General features: G+C 41.5%; 1 protein-coding gene across 6 annotated transcripts in view; it reads left to right on the top strand.

Moving 5' to 3' along the window:
- The first annotated feature begins 515 nt into the window (after positions 1 to 515).
- CEP350 (centrosomal protein 350) overlaps positions 516 to 23229 on the top strand; it is a 70682-nt gene continuing 47968 nt past the window's right edge. For 5 of the 6 annotated variants that reach the window (XM_059854762.1, XM_059854758.1, XM_059854760.1 and 2 more), the window contains exons 1-9: positions 516 to 667; positions 11089 to 11174; positions 12784 to 12827; positions 13737 to 13851; positions 14472 to 14604; positions 15627 to 16204; positions 16714 to 16824; positions 19245 to 19358; positions 22638 to 22781. In XM_059854762.1, the coding sequence (XP_059710745.1) occupies positions 11102 to 11174; positions 12784 to 12827; positions 13737 to 13851; positions 14472 to 14604; positions 15627 to 16204; positions 16714 to 16824; positions 19245 to 19358; positions 22638 to 22781 (1312 nt within the window). In that variant the 5' untranslated portion in view covers positions 516 to 667; positions 11089 to 11101. Of the gene's footprint in view, positions 668 to 768; positions 849 to 11088; positions 11175 to 12783; positions 12828 to 13736; positions 13852 to 14471; positions 14605 to 15626; positions 16205 to 16713; positions 16825 to 19244; positions 19359 to 22637; positions 22782 to 23229 lie in introns of those variants that run through there. The other variant, XM_059854757.1, reaches the window with a different exon arrangement.

The raw sequence follows: 23229 nt of genomic DNA, 5'->3' as shown, positions 1-23229 counted from the left end.
TAATTTGTGTTTATAATGAGTGATAAAAGTGAAATGAAGCCGGTGGAACTCAGTCATGTCTCTGAAGTCCTGCAAATGTTTATTTAAATTTAAATTTGGGAGAGTGTAATTGGAGACTCTTTCATTTGCCAAAAAAAAAAAAAAAATTATTTTTCTAAAGATGAAGGCTACGAACACAAATGACTAAAAAGCGGTGCCCTAGTTTTGGCTGGAGCCGCTTCAGGAATGCCAGCATCAGCGCTGGGTTTAATTAGCACTGCCGAGTCCTGGCCTCGCACCAACACCCAGGGCTCTGCATACGGAACGCAAGGGGACTGACCCGGCAGGTCAAGCCTGTAGAACTGTGAGGGGAGAAAGACAAGCTCCGAGGGAAGCCCTGGAGAGCCAGGGAAGGCAGGCCAGGGCGGCCGCGCCGCACCCAACATGGCGGCGGGCGCCGTGAGGGCCCGGCGGGCCGGCGCCATGCTGGGAAGGTCGGCGGCGGGCCGGTTCTCGCGAGAGTTCGCGATGCTCCGCCGCCGCCGCCGCTCCGTGTCAGTTGCGGGCCGGTAATGGCGGCGCTGAGCGGCCGCTGACGGGCCGCGCACCGGGCTCGGGCCGCCCTCCCTCCGCCCGCCCTCTGCGGGATGTGCCGCGACCTGCCGCCGGCGCAACGGGCGTCCACCAGGTGAGGAGGCGGCGGGAGCGGCCCGCGCCGCCGCCCCAGGCCGCGCTCGGCCGGCGGTGCCGCCCCGCCGGGGCGTCGGGCGAGGTGGGGCCGGGGCGGGCCCGGCCCGAGGAGCTGCCGGCTGTCACTTGGCTCGGCCGCTCCGCCCGGCTCCGGCGTCTCCGCGGCATCTACTTCACCCGTTAAGTCTCTTTCTTTTTCTAGTTTTAATTTGTTTTCCGCTGCTTGTCGTACCGGGGGGTGGCGGGTGAACGGAGAGGGTTGGGGTGCTCCGTTTCGCTGTTGTCTTTTCGCGTTGTGAGGGAAACCGCCGATGCCTGCTGTTTCTGCGGACAAACAGAAACACAGCCCGGGGTGGCCCCGCTGCCCTCGGAGCCGCCCCGAGCACCCTGACGACGCTTTTAAAGTTTAAATGTGCGTTTTGCTAAATGTGTGCCTGTGCTGTGCCAGGGCGTCCTGCCCCGGCATTGCGGCATCGCTCGGTGTCTGCCCGCTCAAAGTCCTCCTGACACCCCCGGCAGCGTGTGCCCCGAGCGCTCTCTGACTCCATCGCTGCCATTCTCTGTGCCTGTTGGAGGCATAAAGGCTTCTGCAGGGGTATGACTGGGTTGGTTTGTTGGTTTTTTGGGTTTTTTTCCTGAGGATGCAGTTTCGTGTGGTATATTGCCTGCTGTCGGTGTAGGTTTTGTGGAATAGTTAGGGTGGTCAGGTACTGGAATAGGTTGCCCAGGGAGGTGGTGGAGTTACCATCCTCAGAGCTGCTTAGGATGTTTGATGATCTTAAAGGTCTCTTCCAACCTTGACGATTTTCTGATTCTCTGATTGTCTCTGGGTGTAAGCTGTAGCTCAGCAGCTGAGCATCTCCTGGCATATTGTGTAAGTTTACAGGTAGAGGTTTGTCTGTCAAATAGGTTCATTGTGTAGATGTACAATCCACTGTCTTGAAATTGAAAATTTAACACTTGACTGGTCGGTTCTGGAGGGTTGGGGCGGGGGGGTGTCATCTTAAGCTGCTTCAACTTTCTACTGGTTTGAAAACACAAAGTACAGTGACTAAAAGTGTTTGTGGGACAAACGTGTGGAGCTGTAAGTGATTCTCTGCTTTGCGTGTAAGTTCTCAGTGTTCTGTCGGGCTGTCTGCACCGCCGGGCTAAGTTTTGCTGTCTCTTTGCTATAGTTCTGGTTGCTGCAACAGTTTCATTAGGTAATGCTTGAGATAATTAAATACAACCGAGGGTGTGGCCACGTGAACACTGTAAACTGTCGAAGGCTTCGGTTTCTGTGAGTGACGCTACTTTAAACAGAAGGTATCCTGCTCCCACTCAGCAGAGCAGCTTAATTTATGGAGTAATGGAACATTTCTGCAAGGGGCCATGGTACCGTGGAAATTCCCTGCATCCAAAGGAGGGTGGGCAGCATCTGGAGAGAGGTGATTGTGCCCCTCTGGTCCTCGCTCGTGAAACCTCACCTGGGTGCTGTGTACAGTTCAGGTGTCCCCAGCATAGAAAGGACATGGAGCTGTTGGAGCAGGTCCAGAGGAGGCCACAAAGTTGGTAAGAGAACCGGAGCACCTCTCCTGTGAAGAGAGGCTGAGAATGTTGGGGCTGTTCAGAGAAGATTGCATGGAGACCTCACAGCATGTTCAGTGTCTGAGGGGACCTACAAGGAAACCAGAGAGGGACTCTTTGTTGGGAACTATAGAGGTAGGACAAGAGGGAATGGCTTCAAACTGAGAGACTGGGTTTAGCTTAGGCACTGGGAAGAAATCCTTCCCTGTGAAGGTGGTAAGGCTCTGGCACAGAGCTTACAGAGCTGTGGCTGCCCCTTCTCTGGAAGTGTTCAAGACTGGACTGGATGGGGCTCGGAGCAACCTGGGATAGTGGAAAGTGTTCATGGCCAGGAGTTGGAACTAAATGATCCTGAAAGTCCCTTCCATTGCAGGCTTCTGTGTTGCTGATTGACATGGATCATCTTGCAGGCTGCCTAGGCTGGGTGTGGTGGTGACTGAGAGAAAGTGATTTTAAAATTATGAACATCTTGTTTGCGTGGGTTTGTTTTACTAAGCTTTGGTGCATAGCTCAGGTTTGAGCACTGTCCTGATAAACCAGTCCCAATGTGGATCATGTCTCTTATGTCTTGAAATAACTTTATTGGCAATTTCTGTCACCGCAGCAAAAGCGTCCCTCAAATGAGTAAGAATCTAATCTTGGAGTTGCTACATCTGTCCTGAAGGTTTTGTTCACTTGGATGTGATGAACTTTGTGTCTCCTTTCACCCCTCTACCCGACACACAGCTACTTTCTGCTAAAAAGGTTTCCTTGTATCAAGCAGACTTGTGGATAAAGTCATTAACGGGTTTAGTCTCGTTGGCTTTAGAGTGCTCAGATGAGGCTGCAGTCCTGTTAATGTGTTTCCAGTTAGGTTTGAAATCAGGAGTGTCCGTGCACGCAGCTCTGGATCTATTCTGTGTTACCATCTCTGGGAGGTGGGTGAAGCTGCACAACATAACATAAATGGTGTGATGTGCTGCTGCTGCTTCTTTGACTGTCCTGGCAGCAACCTGATAAACTGAAAGAAAAGTCACCATAAAAGAAAACTTATTAGTTTACTGCCAGGTTAGTGAGTTGAAGTGGCTTGTGATGCAGTCAGGTGAACATTGCATCTCTGACAGAGTGACATGATTGCTAGAGAGGGTAGCAGAGAATATTTGGATTCCTTCATCACTGTGGAGCTGCTAAATCTGCTCAACTCTGCCTTGAAAACTTACATCAGAGAGCTACCTTTTTATCAGTACAGCAGGACTGTTTAACTCTGCTATTGATGTACTTAAACTAATTCATGCTATTGAAATCAGTATGAGTGTTAATATAAGATCAGGTGTAGTGATACAGTAATGATAACAGAAGGACTTTGGTAGTTGAGTGCAGAAAGAAAACTTTCCCAGTGCAGTCAATATATTAGGCATGTGGCTGGATTACACCAGAAGTGTAAAATTTATCCATAGATGTAAGTGCTTGGAAGATAGATGTGTATCATTGTGCTAATGATATAATAGGCTTTAATGGACTGCTCCATTGAGAATAAAATTACTTGTATGCCTAAGTCTGAAACCTTTGTCAATATGCTAGAGAAAGAATAGAGCAAATAAATGAACTAATCAATTATACCAGGTCAATTGAAACTTAGTGAATGCTAACAGAAATTCTGGCTGGTTTAGCTTCCTGAGAGCACTTCCCACTGATGGCAGAATTTCTCACTAAGTCACATCCATGGCAATGCACCAGGTGGAGTTCTCAAACTGAAACAGAAAAACTTTAAAAGGGATGGTGTTATTGAAATATGAGAAAATATCTTATTGCTACATCTAGCTAGATCAAGAAAAAGTCTTTTAGCAGAGTGCTGGTATCTGCCTTTGTAATGCCGGGTCAGAGACAGAACTGGTGGTCACTGTTCAGCTTGCTGTGAGGTTTTTGTGTTTGGGGTGTTTTGGCACCTTGTGTTGTTATTGAGACACTTCTTAGATGCTCCTTCTGAATGCAGTTCTGAGCAGAGGGATCAAAGGTGAGAAAGTGGCATTTGGAACATTTTCCCTGAAGTTTTCATGCTCTTTAGTCTGCTTTGAAAGAAAATAGCAATCATCCTGCAGTTGACACAACAGCAGGTGAAGTGGCTTCTGTGCTCATGGTTCTGTTGAGACTTTGAAAGCTGCTGTCCTTCTCAAAATTGGCAGGTCTGATTCTTGTACCTGGCTGAGGGCATTGCCTGTGAGTTCTAAGAAGGCTCCTTCACAGTGTGAGATGAGACAGAGCTTGAAGAATTTGAGCATGTTCTGCTGAATGGATTTATTATGGGCTGCAAGAATTGAAATCTTCTAATGTGCAGTTTCTGGTAACTGCAGGTGAAATGAGTGAACAAAGTCTTGTTTTGAAGGCTGAGGAAAGAAAATGCAGGAGTACTTCATTGGTTCTAGGAACTGGGGTATTTTCTTCTCTGTCATAAATGCTAAGATCTTTGAAGTCAAAGAAAATACAGAACTTGTGAATGGATAGGCAAAGCCTTGTGTGCATCTCCTTAATAAATGGGTGCATTCTCTGTGCCTCTGTACTCTGATTTCTTCATGAACAATGAATCAAGTTACTCTAGCTGTCACAACATTCATTTCAATAGATTTCCTCAGAGTACCTCCTGGCACGTGATGCAGCAGAGGAAGACATTCCATTTCTGTAGAACCACTAGTCCCTTTTTTGGGCCAGTTTTATTTTTTTATCTCTTCTTCATCACTTGTGATGAAGCAGAGACACTTTTGCAAGTTGCCATGTCTTTTCATAGCAAAAGAATGTGGTAAATGTCCATTCTCAGCATACAGTTGGAAAAAATCAGATCCAGAAATGTGTCATTTATAGAGAAATCTTCACTATAGTTTGGATGCAAATTTAGTAGCTGACTAGTGCCAATGATTTAATCATAGAACTCAGGAAACATATTTGTATTTTCTACAGGGTTTTTTTGACATTTGATGGATGTGTCTTTATATCATTTATCTTCCTGGTTAAAAGCTAGAGGTAGTGACACATGCTTTGAAATTTTTAAGTGCTCTTCTCTCTGCAAGTGTGTGGTGTATCTTGACTGCTCTTTTTTTTGTACTGCCTTAGTATCCTTAAAGTTTTCTTGTTATCTAGCTTAAGACAGGTCAAATTTTATTTAATTTATTTTACTTATGAAGGTTTTGTTTTGTTTTGATTATTTTCCAAAGTAATGATATTTGGAATGTGAGTCCTTCTGGTATATATACTGCTTGTATTACAAGACAAAATATTGAATATTATCTAAAATTAGATCACTCAGAGCAGCTAACATTCATGAGCTCCTTGGGCATTGCTGGTGTTCACTTCCTTTACATTTCGTTTGAAAGCTTATTGTATAAATGAGCATTGGAAGAAGGTGGGTGGAGGACCTGCCTCATTCTGCAGTGTCAGCTGTAGATTCTGGAGATGTGGAGCTTTTTGGACAAACATGTCATGCAGTTGTTTGTTGTGCTGGAATTTGTCCTCAGTCCTGAGGAAGGTCAGTACATTGCCCGCATCTGATAGTGTTGAAAGGCAAAGTTTGCTCAAAATATGCTCTGGCCAAAGGAAGAATATGTCATTCTTGTATCAAAAAACCTTTTAAAAGCCCATATACATAACCAAAACAAGTCTTAGAACAATGTATTATGGATATTTTTAACTCTCATTTAAGTGAGATAATGCAGTATGGTGAGGACTTGCATTCCGGAAAAACGAGTAGGCTAACGTTATTTTTATTCCAGACTCAAGCATATCATAATAAATTGTATTTTGTGGTATTTGAGAAGACATAGAAAGTGTTTCTGGCATCTTTAAATATAATTTCCGTCACTTTCAGTGGACTGGCTCAGCAAAACAATTTGCTTCGCTGGGTCTGCCTGTGCCTGTCCACCTTTGTCTGTTACTGCCAGCAGTGCAGAGTTTTAGCTGCACAGACAAGAGCTCCTGAGGGTCTTTTAAGATTCAAAAGTCATCTTTGTATTTATACATGGAAACTTAAAACGTTTTTGCAAACAGGAAAAAAGAATTATTTGTGTCTGTGTCCATTTGCTCCACAGACAAGTGTGCACTGTGTGAGATGTGGGTGCACTGGGACACACTGGCCAGGGTGCCCCTGACCTCCAGTGCTATCTCCACTGGGAAGAGGAAGGTGAATGGTTCTTGTTTTGCCCAGTCCCACTCCTCTCCTTGAGGCAAAGGCAAGAGCAGCTTCACACATTTGCTCCTGGGGAGCAGCAGCCAGTACAGGACTGAGACTGATCCCACTGTTCAGCAGTGTTTCCATCCCTTCTCGTTCTGCTTGCAGGGAGGGTGTTGCTTACAGTATGACATAGGTAAAGCTAATAAAGCAGAAAACCAGGCAGAATTCTTTTAGCCTGTACCAGACTCCCAGTTCACTTTGCTTTACCACATAAGCCCATTGACTTTCTGCCTGAATAAGGCAAAGAGACACCCAGGCATAAAGAAAGGAAAAGATTGCTTCTTTTATTGGCACTGGTGCATTCTTTTTGCTTAAATTGCAGGAAGTGTTGTCCTTGTGCAGTGTGTACCCAGTTTGTAGCAAAATCTGTCACTATGTGGATAAAACATTTGAGAATATCTCATAGAAGTCAATGTTAATAACTTGTTTCATTCCATACTCTTAGCAAACTTTCATATTTTCTTTTGTGGTATCCCTTTCATTTAGAATCCCTTGTGTTTTTATATGAAACAAAGTCTTGAGGAATACTGGTCCCTGCACATACTTGTGTTTTTTTTCCTCCATAACCACGAAATGTTAGTGAAAATAACAGTGGGTAATCTGTTGCTCACATTGTCTTCCTTCTCTGAATCTGCACAATTCAGTTTCCTCTCCTGTTTCCTTGATTCAGTGCCATGACTTCTGAGTTTCCTCTTTCCTTTTCTTACCAAGTCTGTGCTACTAAGGAAAAAAAAAACCTTACCAAGGATCTTTGAAAAACTTCACAATTGGACCAATACACAAGTTTCTTTTCATCGTTTTTGCTGCTCTCTGTGCCAGTTCTTAAAAAGTTCATTGCATTTCTCTCACCTTCATAGCTTTCTCATTCTCTTCCATTTTATATCCTGCTTTTCTCACAATTTTCTTTTCCCCAGTCCTGTTTTTCATTTCTTCTACATTTTTGTATATCTTTGCTAAGCATATTCTGCTTTCATATCTCCCACTCCTTTTAAAATGCTGTGCTCTTAACTATGTTGACCCCTTGATTTGCTGTCTGTTGTACCTTTCAGTGCTGTCCTTGGTATGTTTAGTATTAAATGTGTGAGTTTCTCATGTTCCTTTTTCACATGGCAGTCGTTTTCTCTTTGTTTTCATTTCCTCCTTTCTGGTGCTTTCTCATGCATTTTCTGATCTGTCAGTTCTCTTCAGTGTCTTCTTGTAGGAACGGTGTTTGTAGAAGAGAGTGGTTGTCAGGTCCTGTATCCATCCCCCCATCCAGTTTCTTCCAGGAGTTTGGAGTATATTGTTTCCTGTTGTGTTTCCTCTTAGGTCCTCATTTGTAGCAGTTCTGCTGTGCCTTCTCTTGTGTACTTCTTTTTTTTTTTTGGACATGTGAACAAAGAATGAGATGGGCACTTGATGTGGGATTGAAACATCAGAGCACAATGGTGTTTGTATCTCAGTCACTCACCCAAGGAGGGGCTTGGCAAGCCGGCCTTGAATGGGCCTGTGTGGGATGTCTGTGTCTCCCAGGGAGCAATCCAGTAGCCATGAGATTAGTTCTGTTGATTCTGTAGTCTTCCACCTTTTTCCCAATAATCCTAAGATTCTCAAAGCCTTATCCAGCCTGCAGATAACCTTGTGCCATCACTGCTGTCTTCTCAGAAGTTCTTTGGCGTTTCACCTTTTGAGCTCAGTCTCTTTGTTTAAGGTCAATATTAAATGGAGATGGTGATTTAGTTTAGCAGAACAAGATCTCTGAAGCAATCATTTCAGAATGATTTTAGTTTTTTATGTATTTTATCTAAAAGTTATTCATGGGACTTTGAGACAACTTCTGTATTGATGGAAAATGTATTTTAAAAATAATTTAAATTTCCTTTATATAATTTTTTGCTTAGCATTATTCTCTGATCAATATTAATTTCAATGTGTTTTAGTGTTTAACTGACTGCATGCAAGTCCTATAAACAGACATGGTAACTGTCTGGATTTATTTCTTTTTTATTCCCCATCCCTTTTTGTACTCTTGGTAACATTAAAGAATCTTCTCTGTCTGGTTGAATTTTATGCAGAGGCAGGGTATTGCATTGTACAAGTATTTGGGTTTTTTTTTTTTTTAACAGAGTGCTGCTTATTCATGTCAGCTGTAGCAATAGAGAGAAGTTATTTTAGAAATACGTAGGAATTCAGAGTTGATGGGAATCAACATAATTTATTTGTATGTAGGTTTTGAAAAGCTCATAAATTTCTCCCACCCTTCCAAAGGCTTGGGAGAGGGACACCTAAACCCCAAACCCTCAGAGTTATGATTACATCAGGACTGAAAATTACTGCAGTGTTGCCTTCCTGAAACTGTAGACAGCTCCAGAGTGCTCGGTTCTGACGTGGCTTTTGTTTCCAGCAGCAGCAGCCTGAGTTGAGCAGAACTGCTCAGTGAATCTCAGGGGCTGCTCTGAAGCCACTGAGGGTCAAACTTTACACTTGGAGCTGGTACTGCAGGCGTGCCTTAGGATGATAAGGACAGCAAGATGCTTTCTGATTTCTTCCCAGCTTGGAGGAGAGCTTGAATGGCCTTTTCCTGAGGGGCATTAGAGACTTTTGAAGGAGTTGAGGTAGAATTATTGACCACTGGTGATCATCAGCACACACCCGTGGGACTAACTCAGTGTCACTTTCACTGTGTGCAGAGTGCACTATATAAGGTGTTCTCCAAAGTGTTTCACTGTCTGAATGACTTCTGTTCAGTTCAGGTAAAGCCCTGGCAGTTTTTAGTGTCAGGATGAAAGCTATTAACAAGCAATTTCAGATTGTTTAATCTGGTACTTTTCATATAGATTCACCGAGTGTGTTACAATTCTACAATTGCATGGCTTCCTAAAATAAACTGTATATATTTGTACATGTAAAATAAAAAGAACACCTGTAATCCCTGATTAAGTTTTCTTATCTATACTAGTAATTCTAATGATAAGAATAAATCCCAAGCAGTTACATAAAGATGGATACTTAATCCTTTAATAGATGTTTGCTTGTCCAGAAGTTATCCAATGCTAAATTTACATATTGAGTAGGTTTTGTTACATGAGTGTTTGGGCAAGAAACTGATACTGGTATGATCCAGTATTTTCAGCAGTTCTTTATGGAAAATTCCCTCGTTTTTATTAATATCTATTTTCTACATTTCTAGCCCAACAGCTCTTTTCCCCAGTGTTGGAGAGGATCAGCTGGATGATTTCCAGGGCAGGGCAGTGCTGTGATTTGCAGCATGAATGATGTGAGGCACAAAGTGCTGTTCTGCATGAATGAGCTCTTCAGCACCTGTCCTAGAAGCAGAATTTTCTAACTACCCTTGGCTTAATGCCCTTAACTGTTGGAGACTTAAAAACACACCCACCCTTCCTTTCTAGAATTTCAGGATTATTGTGGACTTGTGTTTTTGTACCTACATATATAAGCTTACATGCCTTTTCCTTACTCTTTCAAACACTTACTTGAACTCATCAGAAAAAGTCACAACTAAAGAAGACCTGTGTTCTTATTAGTTTTTCCTGGGGCATAAGAACAGTGTTTTGGGACAACTTTCTGCTGTAAATATAGGATATATGACTGAATGTGAAACTTTACTGCTGTGACTGTGAGTATCCTTAAAACCATATATGATAAAAATCCTTGTCACAAAATATATGGGCAAAAATCTGTTTCAGGAAGTAGTAGATAGTGTTAATTTTGGTTTGCTTTTACCAGAAAATTGATCTTTATATTTTATTGCTTTTTTATGTAGCACACAGTGTAGAGAAATAAGGGCAAAAGAAATTTTCGGTAAATCAAAAATAAGAAAAATTACATCTGGGAGTTTGTGAAAGAAGAGAGAGGAAAATGTGCTTTTATGACACCTTCAGAGGTCTAGAACTTCCTGTTGGAATTCTGTGGTCGCCTGATTGTTTCTTTCCACAGCAGAAGTGTTGTCAGTGTGTTATGAAGACAGCTCAGTAAACATGTACTGGATAATTTTTTGTTGTTATTTGGTTTGGTTGGTTTTGTTTGTTTGTTCCTTTTCTCCTTTATAAAAACTGCTTTGGTGATAGTGGTTGGGAGTTCACACTAATTTTGGATTCACTGTGAGTCTTAACTTCAAAGTTCACAGGAAAACAATGATGGCACCAGCCTTGTCTTTTTTCCTGGCTGTGGTGTCCTGCCATGCAGTTCTGCTCTGCTTTTTCCTTTTCCAGAGGTTGGTGTCACATCCATTCTGTCAGTGGTGGAGTTGGGTGTTTTCCCCAAGCATTTATAGGTTCAAGCCATGTGCTGCTGTCTCTGTGAGGCCTGTGTGTCCAGTATTCCAGCGTGGACTTCTTCAGGCTTGCTGCAGTGCTTGTTACTCTGATCGAAATTGCATCGCCCTCTGGGCCTCCTTTTATCAAAGGTTTCTTGATGACAGAGAACAAACTCAAACCCTTCTTTATCCATGGAATGATATGGTTTCTGCAGGAAACTGTGACCACATCTGTGATTTCATGCTGATTATCTGACCTTGTTCATGATGAAGGTTTGAAGTCATCAGATGAGGTAGACATTCATCATAATGATCAAGGTTATGTTCTCTTTGGACCAAGACAGATTTGCTTTTACTTTAGACCTCTTTGATTCTTAAAGGACTCATTTATTTTTTTTAGGTGAGTTGACACGATGTGGAGCAGCAAGTCTAATGAGGTGCCTCTTCAAAATCCAAGGCATAACCAAAGCAAGGATTCTACCAGAGGTGAGGTTTTTCTCTGTTCTGCTGCCTTGTTTTGGGAGATATTTTGTCCTGAGTTGTTTGAAACTTTGGGGAATTGTTCCATAAAGCATTCTCCTGCCTCAGTCTGGGAGCTAGGAGCATGTGTTCTGTGGCTTCCTTTTTGCAGATAGCAGTTTTGTACTCTGATCTCTGGAGTATTTGCTGATCTGCATTAGCAGTTGCCAGCCTGGGATATGGTTGCCAAGATGGCAGAGAGACAGATTTTTTTAAAGTGCTGTAGAGGAGGAGCAGTGCAGGAGCAGAAATTGGGAACTGTTGGCTCTTGAAGGAAGTGAGGAAGAGCCTCTGACAGTTGCTCAGTTCCAGAGTGGTGAAGACACTTGAATAGCAGCAGTGCATCTCTGCTAGGACAGCACTTTTGTCTCCCTTAGTTGGAGAAATTGTTTAGCTTTTTTACTGTTATGATTATTCTAATTTAGGAAAGGGCAGAAAAATTTTTTAAAAAATTTAAAATGACAGTACTTCCCTGAAAATATCCTCCTGAAAGGAAGAAAGGTCTCATCTTTAGAGCAACTGAGTCACATGCTAAGCCTGTGGTTCGAGATCCAGCATATGATCTCCAGTGTGACAAAACTGGACTCCAGAAGTTGTTTTGAAAGCAGAGAAAATTATTACTTTATCTGTAAGAGAACATTATTGCTGATTATTTCCTGTGATATGCCCAGTTCCTTTAAAATGGCCTAATTTTTGAAGCTGCAGTGTTCTGTGGACAAGAAGCACCATCTCTAGTCAAAGCAAAGTTGTTTCTGTGCTGCTTCCCTAACCCTCTTCCTTTGTGTTGTTGTATTTTGTCTGAAATGAAATTGGCAGGTTTTTTTACTATGAGGAAGAGATTATTTCTTTCAGCTGTTACTACTGCTCTCCATGGTTCTGACATAAGGATGTTGTGTTTTGTAAACCATTAGATTGTAAGAACCATTAGAAAACAAAAGAGGGGAACTGAGGAAGTAAATATTTATAAAGGAAAACACTACTACATCCTCCTGAGTTCAATTGCTTATAGAATAGGTGCTGTCTGTTTAGATTAAAAGGCTTGGGTTGGTTAGCCCTGCTTGTTCATAAACATTATTTCTGTTTTGTTTGTAGGGTGTACAGTTCAGAAAGATTACTGTTCATAATTCTGCTGTTCGGAGCTTGGGTTTTGAGTTGAGTCTTTCAGTGACCATGTATTCATGCTTAGTTTACTGAAGAAGAAAATGGAAGGGGGGAAAAAAAGGTAGTTAAACTGTAGAATAATAGAAAAATATCAAGTATTTATGTTTGGGTAGATAACCAGCTTCATTTATCTTCTAAACATCTTCTATTATATGTGGTGGATTTGATTTCAGGTGTCATCATGCATTCAACCTAACTTAGTAAACTCATAATATGCTACATTAAATGCTTTATAGCTTTGCTAAGATGAGCCTTGACTGATAACAGTCTTTCATGGAGGAGATTTACAGGAGGGAACTGTGTTGTGAAAATAACTTGATTAGCAAGAGAATGAAAATTGTTTTGAAGCAACATTTAATTTCATTGTTTTTCATGTACTAATGAGAAATTAATTTCTTTGTTTCTACTCTGGAAGATCTAACTGCAGCATGGGCTTCTATTTCTCAGACTAAGGCTGCTGTAAGTACTTTTTTTTACTTTCTTTTTTGTTCCTTTGGGATTGTTTGGTTTGGTTTTTTTTACTCATTTTCAAATCAGTTAGTGGCTACAAAAGCTTTTACCGAAATATTTTACTCAGTGATTGTCTCTTCAACAAGCTGTGAATAGCACAAAGCCACTGGTGTATGTTAAATAAAAAGGTATTAAGCTTGCTGTGGCAAAAGCTTCTCCCTGTGTGCAGAAAACTTTTTTTCAAGATAAAACAATGCTCAACGTTTACAAAGTGGTGATGTCACAATTTTCTGAAAACTTGAATAAAATAGCTCTCCCCTGCTTACTCATACTAATCAGATACTAGGGCAACACCAGTGTATTTAATAATTTTCCATTCTGAGCATTGGGGTTGCTGTATTTCTTTGGGAATTAACTTAGGTGCATAAGGTGATGTAGTAGTGTCTAAAACCTGGCTTCAGTGAGGCCAAGCAATTTGGGTTTGCATGGAATTCTGCTCTTTCCCATACCCCTGTTCCTCTTTTTTCTCAGTAGCTGAGCATCAGTGTGGGGTTTTACACGTGGAATTTGTATCATGCTCCATTTATAAGGGAGTATTACAGAATTTTTTCCAAGTGGAATTAATATTTCATTCAGGCCAAGCATTAAGTCTCTGAATGGCATGTTATTAATATTTTCTAAACGGCCTATTCAAGGGAACAAAACTGTGCAACAAAACCTAATTTAGATAATCTTATTAAAGAAAACTTAATAGTAGTTTCTAGCCATAAGACCATGCAGTTTTGCAATGTCAGCCATGGGAAGTTGCTCTTGCCTGCAATTTGATTCGTTGTGAAAAAGGAAAAATTTGTCATGTTTGGGGGGGAAATAAAAATATAGCTTAAAAAAGTTGTAATATACATTATCTTCCAATTCTAGCTACGTCACATAGAGAACAAATTGGAAATAGCTCCCACCAGCACGGCTGTGTTCGATTCAGTCATGGATGCCAAGAAGCCCTCTGCTAGTGCCAGCAGGAAGAGCAGCAGGAAGGGTATGTATTATTGAGGAGAGAACGTGTAAGGCAGCATAAAGCCACTGCATCATGGGAAAGCTTGGGTTCTCCCTGCCCCCAGCTTGTCTCCTGCCTGTGGTCTTTATTCCTGAAACTCTAATTGCCCAGAAGAGACTGATGTTTCCTTCCCTGAGCTTAGGAAGGAGAGTGTTCTATCCCAGTCTCTTGGTTAGAGGCAGTGACAGGACTTGCCCACGCTGTGAGTGAGCAGTGATATCTCACTCTGACAGGAAATTTGCTAAATCTGATGCTTCTGTTGTCTGACTGAAGGAGAGCATTTGCCTATAGGAAATAAGCCCTCATTTTATATACTAAGAGCATTCTGGTAGTCTGCTACTGAAGAACAGATCGACCTCTAGTGGCAACACTGCCAACTTCACAGATTTAATTACTTACAATTAATCTTTAAGCATTATTATCTCTCTTTAAGTACGGTCATTGTTTCAAGCACTTACTGCCTTGCTCCTAGTTGTTGAAATCAGCTTGTTGAAAGAGAGAGCTGCTCAAACCCAAGAAAGCTCCTGGGGCTGAATCACTGACATAGTCTTTCTCTTTCTGGAGAGGTAGATACATAGAGCATTCTCTGTTTTCTGCTTCAGGTTCCCGGTCCTCCAGCCAAAATAAATCAAGCAAGGAGAAGTCCTCACGCAGCCCTCTTCGAGCAACCACTCTGGAAAGCAATGTGAAAAAATGCAGTCGTGTGGAATTTCGTGAGCCATTGGCTTCATACAGGTTAGTGCTGGGATAGTGACTATTGAAGAAAAACATGCTAAGATTAGATTTAAGCTAACAGTGGTGTGTTTGACACCTCCTCAAAAATTGGTTTTCTTCCTCCCATCACCTACCCATGTGACAGTATGTGTTGTTGGACTTTTTAGTAAATATTACAAATTTATTTTTTATTTAGTGAATATGAGTTTAAAGTCAACTGTTTTGAAATGAGGCTGGATCATCAAGTGGTATGGCTGTGGCATTAGTGACCTGATGGGTTTGATAGAGATTTAGTTTCAGTAATAAGAAGGAAAAAGACTATTTCCTTATGCTTTTCCAGCTGTTTCTTTAGTTCTTCAGTATATGTTCCCAAATGTGTTACCAGGACAGTGTGGAGTAAGAGTAGTACTAGAGCTAGTACTAAAGTCACATTTTTGTGAAAGTGAGAAACTCCTATAAGAACAGCTTCTCATGGAACAAAAGTGGTATAGAACACAGAGGGGGCCATAGAACATGATTATTAATTATCCTGACACCTAAATTTTGGTCTGTTTTTCCATTACTTAAGTCAGCTGTGAGGTGGTCCTCCTTGTTGCCTGTGACACAGGGGTCAATTGACCCCTGATTTGGGTCAATTTTGTTAATTGAGTAGCTCATGTACTAATTTTGCTTCTTCTAAGTTCTATGCTTTGCTTCTTCTAAGATCTATGCTTGTTATTTAAGGCTTTTCCTTTTAAATTGAAGGATGACGTTACTGCTTGCTGATTTTCTAGTCTTCAGTGTTATATATAGTTCTTTTCAGACTGAGTGCAACAAATGAAATTTTGAACAGAAGTCTCTGTTTGATCAGACTTGCACTATTAGGTGGTCAGACTTTAAAAGAACTTGCCTTTAAGTGGAGCCAGGGTAGAGGAAGTCATTCATGTAGTTGATGAATGTGCTGATTGCTGAGTTTGTAGCTCCTACATTTGTGTTTCTGACGGTGAATTTTTTCCCCCTTCTGTTACATCAGGGATTTATATATTTTCTCTGTCTTATCGCAGTTCTAGCCAGCTTGAGGCCAAGCAGCTGCTGTCTAGTTTGGAGCTGAGTGAAGCAGAAGGGAAGAGTGAGCTCCCAGCCTGTGTGGCACACGAGAGGGATCGGCACAGCAGAGCCTTTGACAGCCCCTTCCCTCCTGCTGCAGATGAGACCATGGTGAGGTACCTGAATGACCGACCCACCATCAACGCCTTGCAGGGTAACGAGCCATTTCCTAGGCTTGCAGCACTTTCAAGACTGGAAGAAGAAAAAACCAGTGGCTCCAGGGGAGATGAAAGCAGCATTAGAGCTTCTCAGAGTATCACGTCCCAGGACAGTGAACTGAAAGTGTCTTCCCCTTCTGCCACGAGTATTTGCAGTGCTCATAGGCTGGAAATCCTGAAGCAGCGGCAGCACGATGCCAAGCTGGAGAAGCTGAAGGAGAGGATCCGAAAGCAGTGGGAGCATTCTGAGGAGCTCAGTGGCAGAGGGCAGCACTTGGGGTATGCTGAGCAACCTGTCGTGGTCACTAACGTGGAGAACACGGTGACCCCCAAGGTCAGGAAGGTGACAGCTGTGCCTGCTGCTCCGTCTTACAGAGGTATGGAGGTGCAGATCCCCTTCCTGCTGGGTGTACAGGGTGATGGTGCTGAGCTCAATCCGCTGAGCAGCATTTCAAAGCATGGAACTGGCTCATAGCTCTCTTTGGGCAGTATAGGGGTGCATGGTTTGATCACAGATCACAAGCAAAAAGAAATTCTTGCTAAATTACAGAAGTGTGAATTCCTTTGAAATTTTTCCTGTCTCTTTTTAGAATTACTATGGAAAGAATCTTGCTGTATTGGTGTTTGGGTTGATTGCAATAATTTTTTTATGGTCTCAGATCTTATTGAAAAAACCTTTCAGATTTTTAATAATCTTTTCCTCACCCATTCTGCTGGTTTTCAACTGCGAGTAAGTGGCAGACTGGTATATTGCTTTCTTCTAATTTAGCATTAAAAGTTCACATAGTTACTTTTTTACTTAGCAGTTTCCTGTCCCTTCCACTCTAACAAAGCTGTGTTTACATTTTATGGAGTTATTTTCAGCTCTTGAATCGTTTACTTTCAGGTTTCAATCCTGCTGAAACAAGGATTCGCACTCCAGATGGAAAGATCTGGCATGCAGACGAGTTTCGTGTTAGTCAGGAGCTTTACAGAGATATTGCACTCCAGTTAAAAGGTGAGCCGCAAGTAGAATTGATTAAGCCACAAAACTTTCTCTAAGAGGCAGAGAAATATATTTTGTACAAGTCTACAAAGTCATGGGAACAAAAACTTGAAGGAATGGGTGTTGAATACATTGTAATTCTCTCCACGGGAGGAATAATTTACTGAACACTAAAACAACAACAAAATTAGTCCTTCTCCCAGTTCTCTCCTTCAAATGCTTCTAACAAAAAAGCAGTACTGAAAAGAATGCCAAGTAATGGCATTTCTTCAAAATAGGAAAAAAGGAAAGTCTCCATTAGAATAACTTTTGTTTAATTTTGTGGCTTTTTTATGCATGTTTGCATGAATGAGTACAATTTCCTGGTTAAAAGGACAAAACCAACTTTTAGTTTCTCTTTTCAAATGTACTGCTCCAAGAAACAATCTTTATTCATTTTTCACTCTGAAAAACTGCAGTTCCATTGGCAGCTCTTTTCTGTGGGTGAGCAGGAGTAGAATGCCCAAGTGTGCTGTTTTAATTTGCTAGGCTGGTTACAGTCAGGTGCTGTAAGCTTGAATTGCCTCTGACTGACTGAGCTGGGAGAGGGGGAAGAGATCAGGTGAACAAATGGAAGGGAATGGAAAATAAAACGCCAGAGAACCTCTAGTTTTGCAGTAAGAGCTTGCTTATTAAGAATAACTTTTCTCTTTGCTCAAAACATTTAAGACTGAAGGAAAATGCGTTGGGTTTTAAATCTGTAGGTATCTATGTAGTAATAAACCAATTTGTCTTTTTTCCTTGTACAAGTCAATAAGTTACTGAGGACTTTTTATGCAATCACTCATAAAAAATAGTTCAGAAAGAGGAGATGCTCCTTTCCAGTAAAATTATTTTGCAATTTTTTTTGCACTGTTCAGATCAGTCTGGGAAATTAATGCCAAATTTCCACAGACTTTTAATCTACACTAGCTTTTTTTTTTAATTTTGGCAAGCATAACAAGCTGTTTATAGAAATTTGATTTTTTAAGAAAGCTTTGTTGAAGAGATCCAATTAAAAGGCATTTGGATCATGTGTCCAGTGCCTACAAAAGGAAGGAGCTGTGTGTGTGTGTTGATCCACCCTTCTGTCCTGATGCCATGTGTAGAACAGCTGTTGTGGAACGTGTCTCCTTTCTGAGCTGAAGAGATTATACTGAATAGCTGATTGCTAGTAAACAAATGCTGGTGCTGCACATAATATGTACTGTAAATGTATTTCTAGGGTGTCAGATTATCTATCCATGTGTTACTTCTGTATTAAATTTACACCATGTGGTGTTTTAGGTGTGTACAGTCAGTTGTATCAGAACTGTTCTTTGCTCTCTAGTGCTGAAATAATCAGTTGTATCTCTAATATCTACAGCAGCACTGTTCTTTCCAACAAAAAGATTGTTATGTATAGGCATAGACCATACAGGATGTCTTCATCTTTGTACAGCAGTTAGGCTAAAGGATGTTTTATGGACCCCAAGTTTCCAGTGATTTTGTCTTAAAGATGTTCAGGATTTGCCATACTAGAACAAAATTGCTGTAATAGGAGCAGGGTGGGAAACAGCCTGTACTTTTCTGGAGTCAGGAAAGGGCTGTTTGTTGCTAAAAGGGGTGAGTAGGATGTTAACTTTCTGCAAATGCATTCACTGAGGCTTGTGGTACTCAGTGCATTGATTGTATTACCTGCTCTTGTTGTCAGCCTTAAAGGCAGCTAGAAAAATTGTAGGGAAAGGGTGCTAAGGGTGAGAAAGACTCCAAAAATTCCATTCTTACTTCTTTGTAATATGACCTCCTGTTCTGCCTCTGATGCTTCCTATGGACATCCATCAGAGAGACGATTTACATGATATTAGGGGCTGTTAGTGTTTGCAATGGCATCTAAATAAAGCTCCAGATCAGTCCATAGAGGGGGTTGAACATCATCTTGGTTGATTTGGATTATCTGATCCCATTCTTTAACGAGGAGGAACCAAAAAACAGTGGTAACAGTGGCCCCAGAGTTCCTGATGTGCTGAATGTGCTGTCATGCATTAATGTGGAAGCAGCAGCCCTCGTGTTCATGAACTACATGTCCTTGTGGAGCATTAGAGCAGTAAAATGTAGCAGAAAAGAACCAACAATTGTTTAATATAAACTGACAACATTTCTTTTAGAATTGAAAGCCAACTTTGTAAATATCTGTTATGTCCTTGCTGTGGCTTCACAGCCTTCCAGTGCATAGGTAAACAGACCTTGATTCAAAATTCTGTGAGGGTTTTCAAGTACTGGACTGGAAGTCATTGATCTAGGTGTATAATCTGGGAAAGTCAGTGAATTCTATTGTGTTTCTCTGAGTTCTGGTTTTTCAAATGCTGAAGCAAGCTTGTTTTTCTGTGTCCTCCCCTGTGGGATATCACTTAACAGCTTTTGTTTGTTTTTAGAGGGTTCAACAGTGAAAGGAAAATCTAGTGAGAGAAACAAAGAGAAGAAATCTACAAGACCAGTGCGGAAAGTGCAAAAACTGACACGATTGTCAAGTCCAGAGTCCAAACAAGGTGACTGTTTCTGCTGTGGAGGGAGGATTGTTACATGTCCTTCAGAGATGAGTTTTGTCTCAAGAAAGAAAAACAGAAGTGCATTCCTTTAAAAGCCTTCTTAGATGTGCAACAGTGCTGTTGTAGTGAGTTTGTACACTGTGCTGCATTGGGGGCTGTGTGTGGTTTTGTTGTTGGTTGGTGGCTTTGTGCACTTTTTTTGTGGTTTTTTTTTAAATTTTTTGCTTTTCCACTTGCTGTGTGTACCTTGAGGAAACTGCTGCAGTGTGTGAGTTTCTTGTGGGGAGAGGTATCCTCGGGTATCTGTCAGAGTAATGTAGACAAAAAGAAGCAGTAGCTCTGCTCTGGATCCTGTCTCTGTTTGGGCTGTGATGAAGCTGGTTAAAGCCTGACCCATGGTTCAATCTGCAATGTTGAGACATGATATTAAAATCCGAGCCAGTGGGACTTGCTGAGTTGCTTTCCCATCAGGTGAGGAGGGGCTGCTGTCAAAGGTGTTCTCTGGGATGATTTCTCAGTGGGGAAGCAGAGAACAGGATGCTCCTGGTTTTTTTCTGGTTGTTGTTCTTCCACGTTTCGAGTTGTTGCTATTCTGCACCTTCAGTTCTGGCTTAACTCACTCCTGGCTTTTTCAGTTGGTGAAAGAAGGTAAACACACATTCCCTGAGTAGTCTTCCAAATCTTGGTGGTTTTAAATAAATGTTTATTTCTTTTACCAACTGATAACTTTTTTCCCCCACTGTTGTCTGACAATTCCACTGATTGTTCAATTCAATTTAAATTTAATTATTTAGAGAAGATGATGCAAGCAGGTTTCTGTAGAGCAGTGCCTTATAGAAGAAAATAAAATTAAACACATGTGGAATTCTGACAGTGCTTCTTAGTTTTCCAGCAGTGTGAATCTTTGATATTGGCAGCAAAAGAATTAGGCAGACTTCCAAATATGCTTCATATTTGGTTTTAGTTTTCATACAAAGTGAGTAGCTATGGCTGCAATCACACACAGAGCAATTTCTTTTCTTTAAATAAATGCAAGTTCAGGCACCTTTTGAACCCCTCTTAAGGTATTCTATTTTTCCTCATGCACAGTGACCCATTATCTGTAAACATTTTGTAGAAATAAAAAGCAGCTTTAAAAATTACTACAAAGGATTTTTAGAGAGTGAATATGTGCTTCTGCATGCTGTAAATCCTGCTTGTGAATCTTTTGTGGTAAGGAATGCTGATACTTCAAGTGGTAAGCATGGATTTACTCCCTCCTATGCTGATCAGTCCCTAACTAAGGAATCACACTCAGCTGTCTTACATATTTATGACAGTTCCAAGTGAGGGAGGAGCTCAGTGCATGACCCTACCCAGCAATCCCACCCTGTGCCTGAGAGCGTTGTGCAAACCCTTCTTGAGCTCCATCAGTCTTGGTGCTGTAATCAGTTCCCTGGGGAGCCTGTTCAGAGCCCAAACACCCTCTGAATGAAGAATCTTTTCCTAATATCCAACCTAACCCTCCCCTGACAACTTCAGGCCATTCCCTCGGGTCCTGTCACTGATTACCATGGAGAGAAGATCAGTTCCCACTCCTCTGCTTTCCCTTGTGAGGAAGTTCTCTCTCCCTTCAAGGGAGTCAACAGCTGTAAGCTCCAGCCCCTCCATTATCTACAAAGCCACCCCCTGTTATAATGGATTAAATCCATGGAAAATGATGGCCTGAAATCCCTGCAAGACAAGAACCAGCTCAAAGTGTCATGTCTATGCTAGTCCATCCTCCTCCAGTCATTGCAGTAGGAAACTGCTCACCATGGCCAAGGCTATTAATAGCCATGGCTCGTGTTCTGCCCCATTGGCGTGTTGGAGTTAAACAGCTGACTGGAGATGGAAGATGACACTTTACACTGGCTCTTTAAACACACACAGAACTAATGGGAGAGCAGTGAATTCTGCAGGAGAACCCCTTTGGCTGATGCCTCTGTTTCAGAGAGGCTTGCAGTGACATGTTTCAAGTGACAGCTATTTTTTATAAAATACTTGGATAATTTACAATGCAGGCAAGGAGTTCTGCTAGCAGCAGTGGGCTGCAGACTTCTAGGTTAAAATAACAACAAGAAAGGGGGTTGGAAACTGAGGACTGGGATTGCCAAAGCAATTATTCTGCTGTGCTGGATTTCACTTGACATTGTTGGTATCCTGTCTTCTATCCTATCCTGCTCTTGGGCCCAGTACAGTGCCTTTTTTGTTTGGCTGTGGTGAGATCATGCTGCAGTGGCTGGGTTTCTTTAGGCAAAGCACTTGGAGGTAGAGCCTGAAATGGAATTGTTAAAAATCAACTGCAAATTATATATTCAAGGTGCTTTTCTGGCAATTAAATACCCCTGAAAGGTCTGATTGATTTACAGATCATTAATTATCTGGATTACCTAATTAAATTTTCTTTTTTAAACTGTGTTTTTCTCCAATGCGCTTTTAAGATCATTATTTTTAAAAAAATATTAGTATTGGAAGTTAGTGTGTTGAAAGGTGAGTTGATTAAACCTATCATTTAATCTACCCAATATTAGGTAAAGATGCCACCATAACTAGTTGCTATCATTTAATTATATGTAGGATGAGAAAATAATCCTAGAACATTTTGATTGGGTTTCTGTCACCTGCAACGTGTTTTGTCCTTGACTTAAGTATCAGCTAATAGGGTTTATTCTTAACTGTTTCAGTGCTGGAACAGAAGTGCCAGCTTAGGGACAGTGAGTTAGCATTAGTATAAAACATCTGGTGCTTGATATTTTTTAACCTCCTCACAAGATATGTATCTCACCAATTAATTACCTGTAAAAGCCTTTCAAGTAGTTTTGGGGTTTTTTTCCTAGAGTTTTAGCTAATATTATTTTGATAGGAAGCTTAAGGGCTTTTTATAACTCACCTTTATTTTTGTTCCTCTCATTACAACAATTTCATTGGTTTTATGTTTATATTTCTTATTTTCCATATTTGAGTGGTGGTGAACAGCTCTAGAAATATTACCCCTGTCCCTAATAAGGCTTGTTTGTATATTTTAGACCTGCATAACCTGTTCTTCTTTTTTAAATCAGTTTTTCTAGGGCTTTAATGTGCTGCAGTGTGTTTTGGGTGTTACACTAGGGCATCAGTGTTCTGGCTGTTTGTGTAACTGCAGCTGTACCACTAATGCAGAATTAAATGGTACAGAAATGATGAATGGCTGCAGTGATACTTTTTGATACCATGGCAAATCCTCTAGAGCTTGACTTTTATTTACTCTTTATTTTGAAGGTGGAAACTATGTGATAAGTGCATCCTCCTGGCGGGAGGGACAAAAGCTGGTAAAAAAGATCCTGGGTCCAGCTCCCAGAATAGAACAGGACAGAAGAGCTCTATCCAGTGACAGAACAGGCCGAGAGAGAGCTGCCAAGTCTGGTAAGTTGTTCTTCTGTCACTGGACTTACTTCATTTTACTTTATGATATAACACTGCATGTTTGCAGACTAGAGCAGGCTTCTGAGATAGAATGTTCTGAGATAGGAGAATTTCTTATCAAAATTGCTCCTATTTTTAACCTGGAATTTGAGAGAGGTGGGGGGAATTTAGCTCACAGCCATGGCTGGCATGCATAAACTCTGTTCCTGGGTGCATTATGGAACTTTTCTTGGTGTCATGGCCCCTGCACATGGGACTTGAGGGGTGGTATGTGCTGCAAGGGTGCTTGGGGTATCTGGAAAAAATTAGATACAGGCTGCAACCAAAAAAAATGGACCACCTGCAATCTGTCTTTGCCTCTTGAAGCCAGTGGGGAAGGAATGGCTAGCAGTGGTCCACAGGCCAGATGAATTTTGTAAGTGTGCTGTGCATAATCCATAAGCTGTGA

Source organism: Haemorhous mexicanus, chromosome 9 (assembly GCF_027477595.1).
Source record: "Haemorhous mexicanus isolate bHaeMex1 chromosome 9, bHaeMex1.pri, whole genome shotgun sequence".
Taxonomy (NCBI): Eukaryota; Metazoa; Chordata; class Aves; order Passeriformes; family Fringillidae; genus Haemorhous; species Haemorhous mexicanus.
This window is presented reverse-complemented; position numbering and strand designations above follow the sequence as displayed.